The sequence below is a fragment of the Rhineura floridana genome, chromosome 20 (genome assembly GCF_030035675.1).
Source record: "Rhineura floridana isolate rRhiFlo1 chromosome 20, rRhiFlo1.hap2, whole genome shotgun sequence".
NCBI lineage: Eukaryota > Metazoa > Chordata > Lepidosauria > Squamata > Rhineuridae > Rhineura > Rhineura floridana.
The window spans coordinates 12,455,872-12,476,297 of NC_084499.1; the positions used below are offsets into that span (position 1 = coordinate 12,455,872).

The 20,426-nt window shown below is 46.4% G+C and overlaps 1 protein-coding gene across 1 annotated transcript in view; it reads right to left on the reverse strand.

The window, feature by feature from the left end:
- NIBAN2 (niban apoptosis regulator 2) overlaps positions 1-8,935 on the reverse strand; it is a 95,680-nt gene extending 86,745 nt beyond the window's left edge. The window contains exon 1 of the mRNA XM_061603687.1: positions 8,646-8,935. Coding sequence (XP_061459671.1) covers positions 8,646-8,700 — 55 coding nt within the window. The 5' untranslated portion in view covers positions 8,701-8,935. The remainder of the gene's footprint in view (positions 1-8,645) is intronic.
- Positions 8,936-20,426: the final 11,491 nt, after the last annotated feature.

Genomic DNA, 20,426 nt, shown 5'->3' on the forward strand with positions numbered 1-20,426 from the left:
TATTTGATGCAACACCAGCGCATTGCTAGTAGATTGATACTGGACCGTCCACACATCATTCCTCTTTATTTGATCCACCTGCAGGCCCGTTCCGCACAATATAGGATTCGGGCCTTTAGCGTTGTGGCATCTACGGCGTACTTTTGGAATTCCCTCCTGTTAATCATTAGACAGGCTTTGTCTCGGTTATCTTTTTGGCACCTGCTGAAGAGCTTCCTCTTCCAAGAAGCCTTTTAAGTCTTTACCAGTTTGCATCCATATCACAGTCTGCTTTTAGATGTTTTAACCATTTGATCGCTGGTGTACTGGCCGCCCTGGGCTCCTCTGGGAGGAAGGACAGGATATAAATTTAGTTATTATTATTTATAATAATCAACTGTTCTGCAATGCTTCCCCAAAGTTATCACATTACTGCTGTCCGGAGGGGCACTCTTGCACTAGAGCACAACCTTAGCGTGAAAACAATAACAAAAACCTGGAATGTTTGTTGCTTGAAAAATTACAGGATTTCAGCAAGGAAGCTACAGGACATGCCCCAATTGGAAATGAAGTAGTGTGCCTGCCCGAAAACTTTGCAGGTGCCAACAGTATTGAAAGCAGGACTGTATATAACTGCCCTGCTACCATCATGAGCACAAATCATCCTGAATGCACAGGAAAAAGGATATCTGGAGGGCCCCCATTCAAGACCGTAACACTAGCAAAGTCAGACCCTTGCAGCCACCAGCTTCCACAGAAGTGCGGCCCAACATGATTCACAGATCTGCAAGAGAAGGAGAGAGTCTCTAATGACCAGCCCTTTCCCACTAAGGGGGAACTCATGCATTCCATTAGGTCATGAAGCAGCTTGAGTCACCACGGGATGACTTCTTTTGGTATTCAACTCAGCTGCAACAGACCAGTTGCTTGACAGAGGAGATACCAAGCGCAGAATGCTGCTCCTGCCACAGCTGGCCTAGGCTTCTGTCCCATGCAGATCAACACTTTAAACATGCTCAGAGACATTTCAACCACCACTTCACCCATCTGAAGTTTGCCAAAGGGGATGGAAACAGACAAATCAGGTGCAGGAATCAAAACACGTTTAGGAGTCTTTGGGGAGGGCTCATGGCCAAATGGCAGAGCACCTCCACTTAAAGAAAGGATCAGGTAGCAGGTGACGGAAAGATCTCTGCCTGAGACCCTGGATAGCTGCTGCCAGTGAGAACAGACACACTAAGTTAGATCAGGGGGTAGCCAACATGCTGTCTTCTAGATGTCGTTGATTAGGGATGGAAAGATCTGCCTGTTTCGGTTCTCTCAGTTTCTCATTTTTCCAGTGTTAAATTCAATTGTCTACATTTCTGCAGAAATCTGTGAATTTAAATTTAAAAAATCTCATGAGAATTCTCCACTGTTTTAGCGCGAATTTCTCCAAATAGACACAATTTTGTAGGCCGTTTTGACAAAGGTACACATTTCTGCAAGCCATTTCTCATCGTTTCATGCCTTTTTGCCTGTTATTTTCACCCACGTATTCTTTTTTATGCACACCTTCCCCTAATATATGCATTTTTGTAAATGGTATTTCGTTGGCGAACTGCATCCCAGAATTCTACTAAATGCAAAATTTCGAAGGATGGCTGTGTTTCGGTTCTCATATTGTTTTCGAAATTGCGAATTTGATAAATTCTGTTTGAAATGCAAACTGAATCGAAATCCTCACCCATCCCTATTGTTGACTACAATTCCATCATCCCTGACCATCTGCAATGCTGGCTGAGGATTGTGGGAGTTGTAGTCCAATAACATCTAGAGGACACCACATTAGCTACCCTGGGTTAGAAGGGAATATATTCTGACTTCATATGAGGCCAAGTTCCCTATGAGACGCTAATCCAGTTAAAAAAGGAAAACACAAAGACACAATAAAGTCATTTTCACTTTAATTTGTCACCACACCATCCACCTCAATTCAAGCTGCCCTTTTGCAACACTGGAAAATTCAGCCATAAAAAACCGACAGCTATTAATATATCACATAATGGCCTCACACATTTGCTTTGCCATGACCCAGGTACCACAGAACAAAGCATCCTTTAACATAAAATCTACTAGCAGCCTCTTACCCGGAGTTGCTCAGTAATGGTAAGAAACCAAAGAATCAGTGCAGCTTTAACAGGTAGAGCACACCATCTTGATTCAAAAATGGCATCCAATGGTATCCAAAGGTAAAGAAAGCCAGTGTGGTACAGTGGGTAGAGTGTCAGACTGAGGCCTGGGAGACCACGATTCAAATTAGGGATCTGCTTGAATTTCACAAAATTCAAATTTGACACCCGATTTCCTATTTATCTGCTTTTTTTCATCCTCGCGGATTGTTTTTTTCTAGCTGCTTTCCTCAGCTGAAGCAGGTTTTTTTAAAAAAAAATGCATCAAAAATATTGATATTACTATTGATATCTCTTCAAAATATCAACATTTATATTTCCCTCAAAATATAAATATTAATATTGATCTTTTGAGGAAAGTATCTGTATTCTTAAAAAATCTATGAAAAAATGATATTTTAAAAATATTGACATTTTACAGGGGGAAAAGCCAATCGATATTTATTGCAAATAGCAAACATTGATCCCTTAAGAAGCGGTACCAGAAGAAAGCTCAACGGAAAGAAAATCCAACTGACACCAAAATGCAGATCCCATCCCTAGATCAAATCCCCGCCTGGCCATGAAGCTCGCTGGGTGACTTTGGGCCAGTCACTGTTTCTCAGCCTAACCTACCTCACAGGGTTGTTATTAAGGATAAAATGGAGAGGGGGGGGTGAGAACCATGTCTGTACACCACCTTGAGGTCCTTGGAGCAAAAACGGGATACAAATGTAATAAATAAATAAATAAACTTCCTCGATCTCAGGAGCCACCATGCCAGACTTGGTGACGATATCTTAGGAGGTGCCAAAGTGCACAGCAAACAGATCATCAATGTTCCAAACTATATAGCAGAAATGTAAGGCGGTTATGGGAAAAGGTACACAAACATTTACCAGCCTGCTGCATAATGCGTGGAAGATGATAGGGAATTGGCTCCAGGGAATTGAGAAGCCATAAAGGGTCTGATCATAAGAGCATAAGCAGAGCCCTGCTGGATCAGACCAGTGGCCCATCTAGTCCAGCATCCTGTTCTCACAGAGGCCAACCAGATGCCCCAATGGGAAGCCCCCAAGCAGGACCTGAGTGCAACAGCAGTCTCCCCACTTGTGGTTCCCAGCAACTGGTATTTGGATCAGTGTTCAAATCACAGTGTGTGGAGCAGGGCTGTGGAGTTGGTACATCAATCCTTCGACTCCAACTCCTCTATTTTTCTACTGTCCGACTCTGACTCCTTCATAAACGGCAAATGTATATTAATGTATTAATATTGATAAATTAATATTAAAATATTAATTTTATTTTGAAGCCGGAGTCGGTACATTTCTACCAACTCCGACTCCACCCGAAATTGCTTCTGACACCGACTCCACTGCCCTGGTGTGGAGGAGGGGGATTGCAGAGGGAGACAGAGGAACCTCAGCCCCTTGTATATTTGGGTCGTATTTAAGAGCTGCACTTGTTTGAGAGCCAAACTAGACATAACAGTATTTACACAATTAGCAACTGCGTGTATCCTTGAGGGGTGGGGAGGGAGGGCATTGGCAAATAGCATTCATGGAGGGCCTGATCAGGATTCCACAATTTGCATCAGGGATAGCAACTATTGCCCTAAAACAAATAACTGCCAGGAGATTATTAACAACAACAACATTATTTACTACAGAACTAATATAATGAATACATGCCATTGTTTTGCTATGTCCTCAGTAGAAAGGGTTGCTGTTGTTTTTAAAGGCTGCTCTTTGCATCAGGGATATAGAAATGATTGTTAATAAAATAAATACAAATAATGATTTGGCTACAATTGGGGAAAGGAGTAGGGGGAGGATTTGTAGATTTCCATTAAGGAGACCCTGCATCCCCCCTCCCCCGGTTATAATTCAAGCTGCAGTGGGCCTCAGGAGTCCCCCCCCAAAGAAGCTGATGCACAACTAAAAAAAAACTGGAAGTCAAACTCAGAAAGGCAAGAGGTCAAACTGGAGAATTTGCAGGGTCTTGAGAGACAGGCTGCTGACCGATTACTGCCATGGGGAGTGGGGAGGGAGGGCGAGACAGACTGAGCCTCCACTGACAGCTGAGCTGACCTCTTCCCCCTTTATTAGGCACAATCAAGTATCTGCAGGCAGCAATTAGCAGAGCTGCCCACCCAATTTTCCTAGCCTATAATCAGGCCTTTGCCTCCCAGGGCAAAAGAGCAATTGCGCTGAAGTCAGGAGGAGCCTGCCTGAATGAGAGTCTGGGGGGGAGGGAGCAGGGCAGGCGGGAAATTGCCCTTCCAACAAGGAGCCACACATCCTATCCCATCTCCAGACCCTGCGGGAGACTATGGGGGGGGGGGAGAGAGAGAGATCATATGCCAACAGCCTGACAGGCCAGACTAGGAAAAGTAAACTCAGACTGGCAATGCTGCATGGCAAGAGTGTCCCAGCCACAATCTTTGCTCAGCTACAACGTTGCCTGGGCCAGCCATCAGTAGTGCAAGGGCAAATTCAGAAGTGCAGGGCCCCTCACAGCCACCCCCTTCCCCACCCCCTTTGTTGCTGCTGGGTTGAGAATGAGATCCTTGTAAATGCCTTCTTCCAGAACAACAGAGGTCCCTAGGAGCCAATAAGAATGAAAGGGGAGAGTGTTAGCTGCTGAGAAGAGTCTTCTCAGTGGCTAGCTCACTGCCTTTCACTCCAATCAGCAGGAAAGGACAAGGAAGCATGTGAGTAGACTCTTCTCGGTGGCTGACACACTCCCCCTTCATGCTGATTGGTTCGTGGGATACTGGAGACATAGGGACTCTGCTGGGACCCAGCTCCCAAAAACGTAAGGGGTCTAAGACCCCCTGAGACCCTGGATGACTACCTTGCAGGGTTTCTGGGAGGATATTTGGGGAGTTGGTGGGGAAGAAGACCACACTCCATATATGCCTTCCCCAGCCTCCTTGAAGGAGGATTGGAATAAAATAAAATAGCAAATTTCAGCGAAGATGATGTTACATCCTGATCTCTAAAGCTCAGATGGACCCTTTGCTAACAAGCCTACAGACTGAGTTGACCAAGAGCCAGGCCTATCTGCCCTCCTCAAATGGAAATCCTTTGCTGCTTCTTCTTTTTTTTTAAAGGCAAATGTGAACAGACAGTGTGAGAAAGTTCCTCTGCATATGCTCTGGGGTATGCCACTCATTACTTCCTCCAGTTCCAGGGCTCAGCCTTGAGAATCCAGGCAAGGACCCCAAACTCATCCTGGACTCAGATTAAGCCTAGCATCTAATGGTGAAGTTGAATCCTCACAGCATTATTACAACTCCCTTTCGCCAACCCCACAGCCAGAGTTTGATGGGGGGTGGGAGGGGGAGAAGAGGAATGCCAGCTGCAAAGTTTTGGACACCTGAGATTTTGAGCAGCTAGACATATAATGAGAAGACATGATTCACTAGAAAAGACAATAATGCTGGGAAAAACAGAAGGAAGTAGAAAAAGAAGAAGGCCAAACAAGAGATGGTTTGGTTCCATAAAGGAAGCCACAGATCTGAACTTACAAGATCTGGACAGGGTGGTTTATAAGATGCTATTGGAGGTCGCTGATTCATAGGGTCGCCATAAGTCATAACTGACTTGAAGGCACATAACAACAACAAAGCTAAGACATAGTGCTTGAGTTTCCATTTTTGTTCTCCCATCCCAACCCGTTTTCCTTTTGTGCTGTGAAAGCCTTTTTCTTTTATTGGAGAGAGGGTGAAAAATCCTTAAAATACATTTTAAAATGGCTGGTTTCAAGCTGCGACCCTAAGCACTTTGAAAGCCAACTGTCTGGAGCGGGGGATCAATAGACCACACTTGCAAGAAAAGAAACCAAACAGCGCTGAACAGCTTTATTGCTTAATTGCTCAAGTTTATGACCATTTCTGACCCCATACATGCTCACACCCAGGAGCGTCACACCCTTCTGCCGCACAGCGCTCAATCTGGAAGAACTGACACTCCCCTTTCTTGCAATCACAGTGTCTAAACACAAATCTCAATCCCCGCTTCTGCCACAAACATTCACTAAAAAGAAACAGCATCCCTGTATTACGTCCACATAGGGACCCTTGCACTGATAGCTGGCAGAAATCCAACAGGTAAAACCTTTCCCCATCGCTTTGCCTTCAGTGTCATGGAAAAAAGCGATACTGGTTCAACTTTAGCCTGCCATGCCATTTTCAAAAGCTTTAGAAGCCCTGTTTCACCCATCTGCAAAAAGCCCCGACTTAAGAAAATGTGTGTGCACGGAGGGGTGTTCACAATAAGTGACACCTCTCCCCCTTCCTTCAGGTTCCCCTCCTCAAAACCCACCTTTTTCACAAGGATTCTCCCTTTAATCCTCATTCTGAACTATGTAAGTGTAAAGTGCACACAATGACATTCCCCCAACTTTTGGGGGAGTGGGTTCTGATGCAAGGGAGAGAAAACCCTCTACAAAACAGGCAGTAGATGTGGCCCAGTAGAGTTTAACGTTGTTCTTAGCAAGCAATTGGGCAGAATCTTGCCAGCACACTTTCCTTATATCAGGACAAATAATAGGGACTATCAGCTTGCCGTTTTAAAATGAAAGCTAAAATGCAGTGGTTACATGGGAGAGATCCAGGTGCAAACCAAGGAAGGGGCATAGCTCAGTGGTTCAACCCGGGGCATCTGCAAGTAAGGCTGGGACAGACCCCTTCCTGAAACATTATTATTATTGCTATGATTTAAACTTCTATCCCATCCTTCCTCCCAGAAGGAGCCCAGGATGGAAAACAAAGAACACTAAAGACATCTTAAAACATCTCGAAAACAAAACATCTTCAAACATTTTAAAAGTAAAACATCTTTTTTAAAAAAAATCTTTAAAACCGTCTTAACAAGCAATTCCAAAGCAGACACAAACTGGGATAAGGCCTCTGCTTAATACAGTCCTAGATGGACCATTGGTCTGGATAAAGCTGCTCCCTTAGGGTCCCAAATCCCTAAGCCACAATCCTCAGTCGCTCTCTCGGCCTGAACTACCTCACAGGGTTGTTGTGATGTCAATGTGTGTCTTCGTGGGGCAGAGGGGAGACCACATATTCTGCCCAGAGCTCCTTGTAGGAAAGGGCAGGATGAGAATGTGACGATATCCTTGCGGTGAGGCATACCCCCCCAGCCACCATCCTGATTTTATAAACGTGTCAATACATTTCACCACCGTCTGTTTCAGACTGTAAACTCCTTGGGGCAGAGACCTGTCTGTTTCCCCACACATCTCTGTAAAAATACCCAAACGCCCACACATAAACAGAAGGAATCAAGGATCTCCCATCTCAACTTGCTCTTTAGGAGCAGAGGGCCAGCCTCTTCCTCGACCAAATAAAGGACATTTCCCCTCTCTACGCTCCCCCCGCGCCGAGAGCAAGAAGGGATCTTCCGCCTTAAACTCTCGCCTTCATCAGATTAGCTAAATCAGCCTTTGCACAGACTTGCTCCTCAAAAGAGGCGGCCCCTCCTCTCTGCCCCCTCTCCGGCTCAAAAGAGAGGGCGAGGCTGAAACTGAGAGGAGCTGCAACGTGGAGAGGAGAGGGGGTGGTGGTGGAAAACATCCAACCAGGAGTTTTTTCTGTCCGTTACCCTTGCTGAGATTTCTAACACACAGCCCAAAAAATCTCTCTCTGTTGAAAGTCACCTTAACACCGTCACCAGAGTAGCGTGCAATAAACCACCACCACCATCATCCAGATGATCATCATCATGGGGGGAAGCAACTCCTCCAAAAAAAGTCTTTTTTAAAAAAATGATCAACCCCCCCCCAAAAAAGAACTTGTTTCTTAGTCCCCAAACAAGCATACGGAAAGTACTTTTTTGCATTGCCCGGAGTGGGGTGCAACACTCAACTAATCCAGTTTATCGTTATTATTTGCAGGGGGAGACAGCCTCGCTTTTTGAAAAGAATCATTAAAAAAACACGATCCCCCCCCCGACAAAATAAGGCAGACTTCGGGTTATAACCCACGTTAGTCACGCTGCAAAATTTCGCTGGATGCCACCCAATGGGTGGCACTGAATGCTGGCCCTCTTCAGAGTAGACCCGCCGAAGTTAAGAGGCAGAGCTAACTCCGGCCCCTCCGTTTCCTTGGGTCTACTCTGAGGAGGCCTCAGCTGAACACAACCCTAACCGCAGTCCTACTCGGAGCAGCCCCATCGCAACGCGCGGCCCTGAGTTCGCCGATTCCGTTGCTTCCAATGGGTCAACACTGAGTAGGACGAACACTGGACGCAACCCTTTGCGGATGTCTCCCCACCCTCCAGCCGCTCGGTTGACGAAACGAAAACGACTCGGGGCTGTAGCGCATGCGAGTCCTACTCAGAGCAGACCCATTGAAAACAACAGGCACGGCTCACGACGATCCGAGCCTTGCAAAGGGTCTACCCCGAGCAGAACTTGCTTGGAGGGAACCTATTAGTATTAAGATTTTGGGGGGGGGTGACAGCCAGCGGCAGCCCACCCGCGACTCCACCTACGCCTCACCTGTGATAAACTGCCGCCGGCTCTCGTCCAGGTGTGCCGAGATCACGTCGCCCATGGCGGCGAAGGAGCGGTCGGGACGCACGAGAAGAGGAGGAGGTGGCCAACGATCCGGTGGCCGGGGACGAAACCAGTCCCGGCTAAAGGCGAAGAGGAGAAGGGGACGGCGGCGGAGAAGAGCCCTGGCGGGCAATCAACTCCATGAGCAGGCGAGCAAGTGCGGGGGGGAAAGCGCAGGCGACGCTCCGTCCGAGCTGGCCCTGCCTTCAGCACGCCTCGCCTACAACCCCGAAGTTCTTCCTTCGCCTGTCCACGCCTTCCCCTTCTCCTGAGCCCGCCCCTTTTTCTTATGATTTCTGGGCCTTTTTTCTTCTTCTTTAGCCAGACGCTGAGAGTAGAATAAATAAAGCTGGGCTTCCCTTGGCCCACGGCAAGGGTGTAGTCATCCGGGGTCGCGGGGGTGTGCGTGTGTCTCAGATGCTTTACGTTTTTGGGAGCAGGGTCCCTTTGTCTCCAGCACCCTGCAAGCCGATGAGCATGAAAGGGGAGTGTGTAAGCCACTGACAAGAGCCTTCTCACAGGCTTCCTTGTCCTTTCCTGCCGATTGGAGCCAATCCGAGTGAAATAAGGTGAGTCGGCCACTCTTCTCAGTAGCTAACACGCTCCTCTTTCATGCTTTTTGGCTCCTAGGGGCATCTGTTGCTGTGAAAGAAGGTATTGGAAGTACTGCTTTGCTCAGCGCATAGTTAAACTATGGAATTTGCTTCCACAAGACGCAGTAATGGCCACCAGCTTGGATGGCTTTAAAAGAAGATTAGACAAATTCATGGAGGACAGGGCTATCAAGGGCTACTAGCCATGATGGCTGTGCTCTGCCACCCTAGTCAGAGGCAGCATGCTTCTGAAAACCAGTTGCCGGAAGCCTCAGGAGGGGAGAGTGTTCTTGCACTCGGCTCCTGCTTGCGGGCTTCCCCCAGGCACCTGGTTGGCCACTGTGAGAACAGGATGCTGGACTAGATGGGCCACTGGCCTGATCCAGCAGGCTCTTCTTATGTTCATTCTCAACCCAGCAGCAAAAAAGGTAGGAAGGGACGTGGTTGTAATTAACATGAAGAGGCCCTGCACTTCTGAATTTGCCACTACACTACTGGCCAACGGTATTGATTTCTCATGCTCAATTCTCCTTTTTCAAATTTGTGATTTTAAAAAGACGCGACTTAGTGGGTCTCCTACGCAGTAGAGAAGTGGCAGATTCAGAAGTATAGGGTCCCTTCATGATAAGTAACAGCCACACCACTCCCCCCTTTTGTTGCTGCTGGGTTGAGAATGAGCTCCTTGTTAATGCCTTCTCCCACAACCACAGACCTCTCTAGGAGCCAATCAGCATGAAAAGGGAGAGTGTTTGCTTCTGAGAAGAGTCTTCTCAGTGGCTGACTCACCTTCTTTCACTCTGATTGGCTCCAATCAGCAGGAAAGGACAAGGAAGAATGTGAGAAGACTTCTCAGTGGCTAACATACTCCCCTTTACCGCTGATTGTCTCACGGGATACTGGAGAGATAGGGGCTCTGCTCCCAAAAAATAAGGCGTCTATGACCCCCTGAGACCCTGGTGGACTATATGCCTGCTCCTACATGGTTGTTTGGGAGATGGTTTCACAGTGGATGGCTTGTCCATCTTTTACAGCCCATACCATGAAAGCACGTTTAGGGGACAGGGTCATAGCTTGGGGGTAGAGCATCTGTTTTGCTTGCAGGAGGTCCCAAGTCCAATCTCTGGCTGGGACTGGGAGAGATTCCTGCCTGAAACCCTGGAGAAACTGCTGCCAGTCAGTGTAGACAATACTGAGTTAAATGGACCAAGGGTCTGACTCCATAAAAGGCATCTTTGCATGCAGAAGGTCCCAGGTTCAATTTTCCTGCATTTCGGGATAGGGCTGAGATGGACTCCTGTCTGAAATCTTGGAGAGCTGCTGCCAGTTGGTGTAGGAAATCCTGAGTGAGATAGACCAAAAGTACGACTCTATAAGGCAGCTTCCTAGCTACTCTTCCCGGCACCTTTAATAAACAACAATTCCCAAGTTTATTGGGGGGGGGGGATAATGTGCTTGTGTGTACACAGTCGCTGCTCAGCTTGAATGAGCACATAGTGATTGGTCAGATAAAATAAGTTAACTGCACACCCAAACTGGCAGTGGTTCACAGCATTTGTGTGATTTTTGGGGAGAGAGCATGTAACTAATTATTTAAAATTAAACCTGTCTTCAGTTGCTGGCTATACACCCCCCCACACACACTGTTTAAAAACTATTTTCTAGTTAAAATGAAAAACAAAAACGGACATATTTGCCCATCTCCAGATACAAGCAACCCATAGTCTGTTACAGCAAACCCCAGAATATAGCCTAGCTAAAGATTAAGGGGTGCACACTTCCCTGGATGTAAGTCCCATTGAACTTCTGAACAATCCCATTCTCTCTTACCTAGGAGGAAGTGGACTCGGTGGGCCTTGCTTCCAAGTAAATGTACAGAGGGTTGGGCCACCACAAAATGATGGTTAGTCTTGCATGGCAGTAAGTTGGCATACGCCGCAATAAATCTGCCAGTCTTTAAGATGTTGCAAGCCTCTTTGTTGGGTTTACCGCAGTCTTGTCACACAAATAAACAGTCAAAAGGAGATATATTGCATTGTGACATGCGCTTTGCAATGTGACGATGTGCTGCTTGCTGGTATGTAGCGCTCCTGAGTTGCATCCGTACCATACATTTAAAACACTGTTATGCCACTTGAAGCAGGCATGGCTTCCCCCAAAGAATCCTGGGAAGTGTAGTTTGTGAAGGATGCTGAGAGTTGTTAGGAGACCCCTATTCCCCTTACAGAGCAACAATTCCCAGAGTAGCTAGGAAGAGGGATTGAGTTTTGAACCACTCTGGGATGGGCAGCCTGGAGAGCCACTGCTGGTCAGAGTAGACAACGTTCAGCCAGGTGGACCAGTGGTCTGACTCAATATGAGACAGGTTCCTAAGTGTCACATTTTGAAATGAAATAATGCACATCATGCCAAGTGAGTAGGAGAAGGCAAACGATCAGTCACTCTAGTGGTGGGTAGGGCAAATGAAACAGCGCCCCACCATCCTCAGCCAGCCTCCACCTGCCTGCCTTCATACTTGTGGCCAGTCCAGGGCATGGCACTCACTTAACTGCACCACCGAGACTGAATTCAGATGGAAGAAAGGCTAGTCTCGGACTCTTTCCCCTGTGTCACGATGCAATGCTCTTGAACCTTCCCCATGACTAGCAAAAAGCAGAATTATGTAAATAGGACAATGCAGTATGTACGCATTGGCTTGATTTGTATAATGGGTCACAGAAACCAGGATAATATAAACATTGTTGATGATAACAACAAGAAGTGCTCTTTCCTCCTGTCATTTTGTGTATGTGGGTGTGTATTTACTTTAATGATGTATATACCACCCGTCAGCAGAGTTTTTAGGGTGATTAGGTGATCTTGTTTTTCAAAACCTGCAAAGTCCTGAAATTCTGTCACTCTGGTGTGTAAACTGTGATCCTAGTTAGTCGTCATGGATTGTGGGTTTTGAGCCTGCCACACCCACTTTCCTCCCTTTGCCAGTCCCATATTTTTTTTTACACAAAGTGCACTGAGTGCTTTTACAAGTATTGTGATCTAAATGATGCATTGAATAGCTATCAGTTTTGCAAGTTCTGTGGGTTTGTCTCTATCATTTGAACACTTCATTCACTTCAGTTGCCTTCTTTTTTTAAAAAAAGACCAGCACTTCCAGAACATGAAAGTATTCCCTCCTCCAACAATGATTCAAAACAACAACAATCAAAAACCAGTTTAAAAATGATGGTGTCATTATGGGTGGACAGCCACCTATCAGGTAGGCTTTGATTTGGACTCTTGCACTGAGCTGGGGGTCGGACTCAATGGCCTTATAGGTCCCCTTCCAACTCTACTTTTCTACGATTCTATGATTAGGAGCATAGAAAGCTGCCTTAGACCGAGTCAGGCCCGTTGATCCATCTAGCATACTACTGTCTGCACTGACTGGCAGGGTTTCAGCCAGAATTTCAGCCCAACCTGGAGATGCAAGGGATTGAACCTGTGACCTGCTCTACCACTGAGTTACGGTCCTTCTGCGTGAAAACAATGTTTTGCTTTTCTTTACAAAAGCAAACATCTCCAGTGAGTTCTTGCATGAGCACTCGAGGCTGAATGATACTTCTTGAAATGAGCATTGACGGATGGTGGACACACTCCAACTGCTTGGGTGCAGGGGCTGGATGGGGGGTGGACAGTTGAAATGTTGCAGAGCTTAAGGGCAGGATTGCTTGTGGGGGGGGGCAGGGATGCTGCTGCTTTAAAGACTAGGGTGGTTGCCTGATTTCCTGTCTACCACCAGCCCATTCTCCTTGCAAGTATGTAACTAAAATGTATCATCACAAAAGCACCATAAAGCTCTGTAACTGTTACCCTAGGAATTCCTTTCCCCCTTTGTGGAAGCCAAGAGCTTGGAACAATACCCCATCAAATGTAGTCCTTTTGAGTCAGCGTTTATTTACAGATCCTCATTTGTCTGAGTTGGGCGGGAAATGTTCTTGCATCTGAGAAGTAAAGGCCATCTTAGAAATGGCAAAATCTCTCCAGTGGAACGATTCCCCCCCCCCACTAAAAGAGAGTCCCCCCCCATCCATTCCCAGGGTGCAGACTGCGGGCAACTCCTACAGCGGCACTGTCATTGTTGCTGAGCTTGTAGGTAGCCAGCTTTGCCCAAAGTAATGGAGCCGGGCTGTAGCTCAGTGGTGCAGCATCTGCATTGTGTGCAGACGGTTGCATCTCCAGGGAGGGCTGGGAATGTCTCTTGTCTGGAATTCTGCAGAGCTGCTGCCAATCAGCACAGACCAGGGGTGGGGAACATTTTTCAGACCGAGGGCCACATTCCTTTCTGGGCCACCCCTCTGGGGGCCACATGCCAGGGGTGGGCGGGGCCAGAAGGAAAAGCAGGCGGAGCAAAGAACATAAATTTTGGTACTGTAAGTTGGTTTCTACACATGCCCGCACACCCCTCTCTGTCCCCCATCTAGGCAGGCAAGAGGCATGATCAGAGTGTAAGGACACATTCCGGCCAGGCAAAAACACTCCAGGAAAGTGTGGATTGGGGCTTGTGGGGAGTGTGGCCCCAGGAGAGTTCTGAGAGCCGGACAGAAAGGCTGCTTTTCCCCCACCCCCACTGTAGACACTACTGAGATGGCCCAATGGTCTGACCCAATGGTAGCTTTCTGTGTAATACTGAAGCTTGTGGGGTGGAAACGGACCACCCACTACAGCAACATCCGGGTGGGTAGATTTTGAGTCTGTCTGCTGAAGCCCTTGTTCAGGTCTCTTGGAAATGGCTTGTTAAAGTTTTCACAAACCCCAGATAATTATAAGTGCTTCCCCTTTTACCCTGGTCCACTAACCCATTTGCATCAGAAGAATAGGGTGGATCCTAATATGTGTATGTATGTATATACATGTATGCGCATGTGCACGCACATATGCATGCACACACACACACACAGTTAAAGGCCTGGGTAAAGAAGGGCATCTTCAGCATGTGATGAATGCTATACAATGAAGGTGCCAGGTGCATCTTTTTAAGAAAGGAATTCCACAGCTTAGGGGCTGCCACAGATAATGCCCTGTCCTGGGCCACCACCACCCTGAACTTTGGAGAGTGTTGGAACTGCCAAGATGGCCCCCCTCAGCTGATCTAAACACCCAGGAGGGTCTGAAGGGAAGGAGCTAGCCTAGTAATAGCATTTATTGCTTGATTATTGATGCCATTTATTTTATTATTGCATTTTATTACCATTTTGATCATATGCCACCCTTAGATCCTAAAAAGGAGTTAAAAGTTTTAAAAAGTTACATAAAAATAAATACAATTAAAAAGGGGGGAAGGGATTTCCCTTTTGTCTCCCAGAAATAGCTCCCAGAAAAAGTCCCTGGCAGGAGAATGACATCACTAAACCTTCACAGTCTCGGTGGCTTGTAGAGCATGTCTCAATTGTGACTTCAGCATCATGGCCCCAAAGTTCTTCTCTGGGTTGGATTTTAAACCTGAGCCAGAGGGGGGGAAAGTCTTTTAACCTTATCAGACTTATGCATCCTCTATGATGCCAGCCTGCAATATGGGACTTACTTTTCATTTGTTTCTCCTGTACATCCTTGTCTTTTTCTCCTCCATTGATGGTACCTTGGAAATTTTTCAATGTCAGTAAGAACAGCATAATTACCAGGCGATGATGTTTCCAATTGGCTTTTGTATAAGAAACAGGTACAACTATTTTCCCCAGTGGGTTCCCAAACTGCAGTCCTCCTGCTTTTATTCAGGTGGTCTGCAAAAATACAATTAAAAATCAGGACATTGCTACAAAAGGCAGAAAATTAATTAAGAGATCTGTCAAGACCCTCAGCAATTTCCAAGCAGTCAATGGGGGAAAACACTTGGGAACCACAGGGCTAGAATTAGCTGGTTTAATTCAGGGGTAGGGATAGGCAAATCTTTCAACTTTGGTTTATTTCAGTTTCTTGTTTTCCAATCTCAGTTGGAAACACCAATTGAGTTGGCATTTAAATGTAAAGGTCTTTACATTTCCACATCAGGTTGCTTAAAAAACAACACTCCTCATGAAAATTCATTGGCATTTTAGAGAAAATTTCTTCCAATATATACATTTTCTATGAAGTTTTATCTTGTATATATATTTCTGCAATGCAATTTCCCCAAATATAATGCATTTATGTACTCTGTTTTCATCTAAGATATGCATTTTATGCTTACTTTATCCTGGATTTTTGTACCCATTATTTGGCTAGAGAAATGCGAATTTTGAAGGACAGCTGTGTTTCAGTTCCGTGCGATGTTTTGGAAGGTGCAAATACGGTTGGTTTGAGGTGAACGGAGTCACATTTCTCCCACATCCCTAGGGATGGGGAACCTCAAGCTGGAGAGCCAAATATGGCCCTCCAAGCCTCTCTATCTAGCCCTCAGGATTCTCCCTGGCCAACACTCCTCCCCAGCCACATCCACTCCTGGCCTTGTTTTGCATACTCTTTGAGCGTATTTTTGCTGGGCTGGCATGTGTCCTAAGAACATAAGAAGAGCCTGCTGGATCAGGCCAGTGGCCCATCTAGTCCAGCATCCTGTTCTCACAGTGGCCAACCAGGTGTCATTGAACTCTGATCTTGCTTGCCCAGATGGAAGATTGTGAGGTGCATGTAGGAACAGGCCTGATGTAGCCGGGTAAGAATCTACGCTCATTGCCCCACCCACATTTGCCTCTGGCTCTGCCCACCACTGACATGTGGCCCCCGGAAATTTGCCCAGAAGAGAATGTGGCCCTTGGGCCAAAAAAGACCCCTGCCTCCCCACACCCCAAACAGCAGCTCCTTCATGGAGCCACATCCTCCTGTTTCTGGCATGACCGCAGCCGCGATGGCAAGATTTGCCTGTCTCTTCCTGCCCTGAGCCTCTCTCTCCCCATAAACCTGTTGCGTTGGCATCCACCCGCCCTAATCTCCAGGTGTGTCTTGCTGAGACAGGATCCAGAAAAGAGGGGAAGGTGTGGGAACCTCAACCCAAGCAAGGAGGTGGGGGGAGGACTGGCTTGGGGTGGGATGTGGGGCGAGAGAGATTTCTTGGCTCAGGGCTTGCTTGCTCTGTATAAACACACCTCTCCCAGCATCTCCTATGCCAAAGGAGCCTGGCTCAGGCTTCCCCTGTCTGAGTCCTCCTCTGTTGGCCTAGAGGGGTAGGTGCCAAATGAACACAGAAGTCCCATGGAAAATCTGAACTGGGGTGTTTGCTTTCCACAAAAAGAAAGGGAGGAGGAGACCAAAAGCTCTCATGTGCTCGCTTCCCCCCACCCCAGAACGCCTTTTCCCTATTTAAATGCATGCCGAAGGAGAGAGAGAGCAGACTTGTGCAAACAGAGGTATATCGTTTGAGACTTCCCGGCCAGCTTTAAAACTGGAAATGAGTTGAACAAGAATCCTGAGCAATCCAGCAGGGTGCCCCGCTCCATTCCCTGGCAAGCACAGAGCCCAATTTGTAAACATGGACAAGAACCCTCACTAGCTACTACACTCTCTCTCTCTCTGAACCATAAATGTGTACAAGCAAAGTCAGGGTAGTATATCTGGTGCGTGTAAATTGGCAGTGTTGCTGAGGCTCTGGACCTTAGACATCCTTTTTATTGGGTATTTGTGATGGTTTGGGCTCAGGATGGTATCATGATGGTTATACACCATTCTGCTATTGAGACTGTTTGTGCTTGCAAGTTTCAGGGATGCTTCATTTCCAATAAAGACAGGTCTGGTAGCTTCCTGCTGAAATCCTGTCACATTTTTTCTTTGTGTGTGTGGGGGGGGTGTTCCTGTTTTTGTTGGGCTTATAGCACAAGAGTGCTCCTCCAGATGAGAATAATGTGGTAACATTGGGGAAGCATTGCAAAACAACTAATAAAGCGGAATGGTGTGTGGACGGTCCATTATAAACCCACCACCAATGCACTGTTGTTGCATTAATGACATGTTGCTGAGTATACCTGCAAAAAAAGGCACCAGTCTTTGAATCTCAGGAGCCTGTAATCCTCACCTTAAGTAAGAGGTAATCTTTAAGACTCCCCAAATTCTTCTCCAGCTTGTATTTCAATCCAAGCCAGAGAAGATTCCCCTTTTTCTCCTTGATCCAGGTCCCAAGCAACCTCTGCCAGGCCTTCACTTCCATCCCAATGCACTGACCAGGCTGAAGGTACACTTCCTAGGGTGAGGTGATTTACCAGTCTCTAACTACCTGGTGAGCTAGAGATGGGAAGGCCGAGAAACAAATGGAAAAATGAGGGAAAACACCCCGAAGGAAAAAACAAAACACCCTGTTTCTTTTCCCCTTAATTTCCCACACACCCCCTGCCTTCACATCTCTAAGCTGGAGAAATGTTGGATTGTTGGCGCAGGAAAGGGCTGCACTCCAGCTACTCCTGTGTTAGGGATGGAGAGCCTGTAACCCTCCAGATGTTGTTGGACTCCAAGTCCCAGCAGCCCGCCTGGCCCAGCAGCAGGGCCAAGCATGGTGGGAGTTGTAGTCCAACAACACTGGGGGGATGGACTACAAGCTCCCCACCCTTCTTCTAGATGGAGGGGTAGATTTAGAAAGCATTGTGCCTCCCCCACCCCCCATTGATGTAGACTGAGACTGAAGCCAAGGAGGAGGGAAACCATAAAACTGTTTCTGGGCGTGAGCTTGAAGGCTCACGTCCCTGCCGGACTCCAGTGTTTACCCCTGCCTGAGCTCCCTAAGTGAGAGAGCGGAGTTTTTCAGCCTGCAGTGTGGCTGCTTTGCACACACAAGGTGGCCTGTTGACTCTGTTTTACTGTTGCTTTCCTTGGCAGAGTGATCAGGGAAACGTTCTCAAGATTCTGCCAGCCCTTGGCTGGGAGGGGTCCTTCTCCTGTTGAAACACGCTTCCCAGCCACTTCCAGATTGAAAAACGTGTTATAAGCAGCGCTAACTGTCACTGGCAAGGTCGCCATTCTCCTTGGTTGTGCCCTAGGCTGGGAGAGGTGGTTGCCACAGCTGGAAGCACCCCCTTGTGTGTGGGTGGGGAGCTGCGGACTGACTGCTGGACCAAAATCTGCCAATTCCTTTTGGGGGGGAAGCAACTCTGCTAAAAAAATAACAAGGGATTGCAATTTCTATTAAATGAGCTGGTAGCCGGCTCCTCCAATCACCGCCCTTTCAGGTTTTTAGCCAATAAGTGAAGTCAGAGTTGTGATTGACAAGGGATTTGTTGACCTCCAGGCAATAGCCAGAACCCCTTGTAAAAATGGAAATGGACTGCCTTCAAGGGGATTCCGACTTATGTCGTCTCTATGAATAGGGTTTTCATGGAAAGCAGTATTCAGAGGGGGTTTCACATTGCTGTCCTCTGAGGCTGAGAGGCAGTCCTGAAAATAGCTGCCTTTTCCTGCTTGTCTGTACATGAGTTGAGTAAGTTTATAGCTTTCAGCAGCAGCACGTGCGTACCTGCCTGCCCATTTTTACGTTTAGAATATATTTGCCAAGTTTTGTGCAGTTTTTGTTTTGTTTTGCTGGAAAATGTTGCAGTTAAATCATTTGGGGATGGGTGCCTTTGGGCATGTACCCCCCCTCCCCGGCTGCCTAGTTTGTGAATATGACATATTTGCACCTTGCTGTATTCGGCGCGTCCTTTTTCTGTTCAGGCAAGCTTATTTAGACACATAGATTTTAATCTCCTTTAATCTTTTTAGTTAGTAGCCGTTTAATTGTTTTATGTATGTTTTTAATTGTTTTATTGATACTTTTAATGTTTTTTTTGTAAACCGCTTAGAAGTCTTGACATTTAAGCAGTATATATATTTTGTTAAATATAAATAATATATGTACGTAAGCAGCAGCTGTTGCCAATAGATGGGGTGTGTGTGGAAATGTGGGGCCCCAATCTACATACAGTGTACTGGGCCCAACAAATCCTATTGGCACTTCTGGGTTCCCCACACTTGAGCAAGAAGGCCAGGAACCGAAAAATGGGCCAGGTATAGAGTTCTCCTTTAGGAGTTTATTCTAGCATGCAGTTAAACGCATTTTGTGCAGTCTTCTCCTCCTCCCAAAAATTATGCCTTGTGAAATAGGTTTTTGTGCAGATGAGCATATAGGATTTAAGGAGGAGTTAGGTAGTTTCTAAAAAAGAAAGAAAAATAAATAGATGAGAAAAGGTAAAAAGAAATAGAACATGAAAATAAATACTGGTTCCTTTCAAATCTTTTATCGCCTTTTGCTAATAGTCAGTGGCTTTTTGGTAAAAATATATATGAGGCGGTGCTACTCATATCTTGATAAAAGGACTGTGGGGTACCCACACAAAATGGCTGGCATGGGCAGCAAAACAGAGTTGCCGGTACTCCCTACCAGTGACTACTGTCTCACACAAAAAAGACTTCCTAACAATATATTATGGGACAAATTACTTGACTAGTTCAGAGACAGGCAGCGTGCTGGCTGCTTGTGCAATAGAATATAAAAAAGCTTAGAGTAAACCCTGGACTGCAGGTTCTGCTTCTGGTATAGCCCTGATCAGATCAGGAACACATAAATAATGAATAAATGGTCTCTTCCAGGTCTGGGGGACCGTTGGTCTTCCGGAGGTTGCTGAACGACAACTCCCATCACCCCTGCCCTTTGGCTGTGCTTGCTGGAGCTGTTGGGAATCAGAGTTCGGCAACCTCTGAAGGGCTAAAAGTTTCCCATACCTGGTCTGTCTTGTTCCTCTCCTCTCTCTCATCATCAGCTGGGATCTTCAGGACAGGAGCCTCCTCCTCCTTTGACAATAAATGCTCTGCTTCTTATCCTAAAGACATCTCCCTATATGGGGTTTAGAAACCCCGTGAGTCAATGCTCCCCATTAAAAGTTAAAAGGCTGTTCAAAAGTACATCAATATTTTGCAAGGAATGTATTATTTAAAAAAAAAATCTGTTTCCTAGCAAGACACTTTGTAGGGGGAAATAAAACGAGTATAATCATTTTCCTCTTAAAAATCCATTTATTAAAAAACGACTAACAAGCTGATTTTGTAGCAGGCAGAATTAATCTTATCTGAATGACAGCCCTCCTCTTAATAATAATAATAATACATGTTATTTTTCAGCCGCCTATCTGTCCGGGTTAGGGACACTCTAGGCGACGAACAACAACAA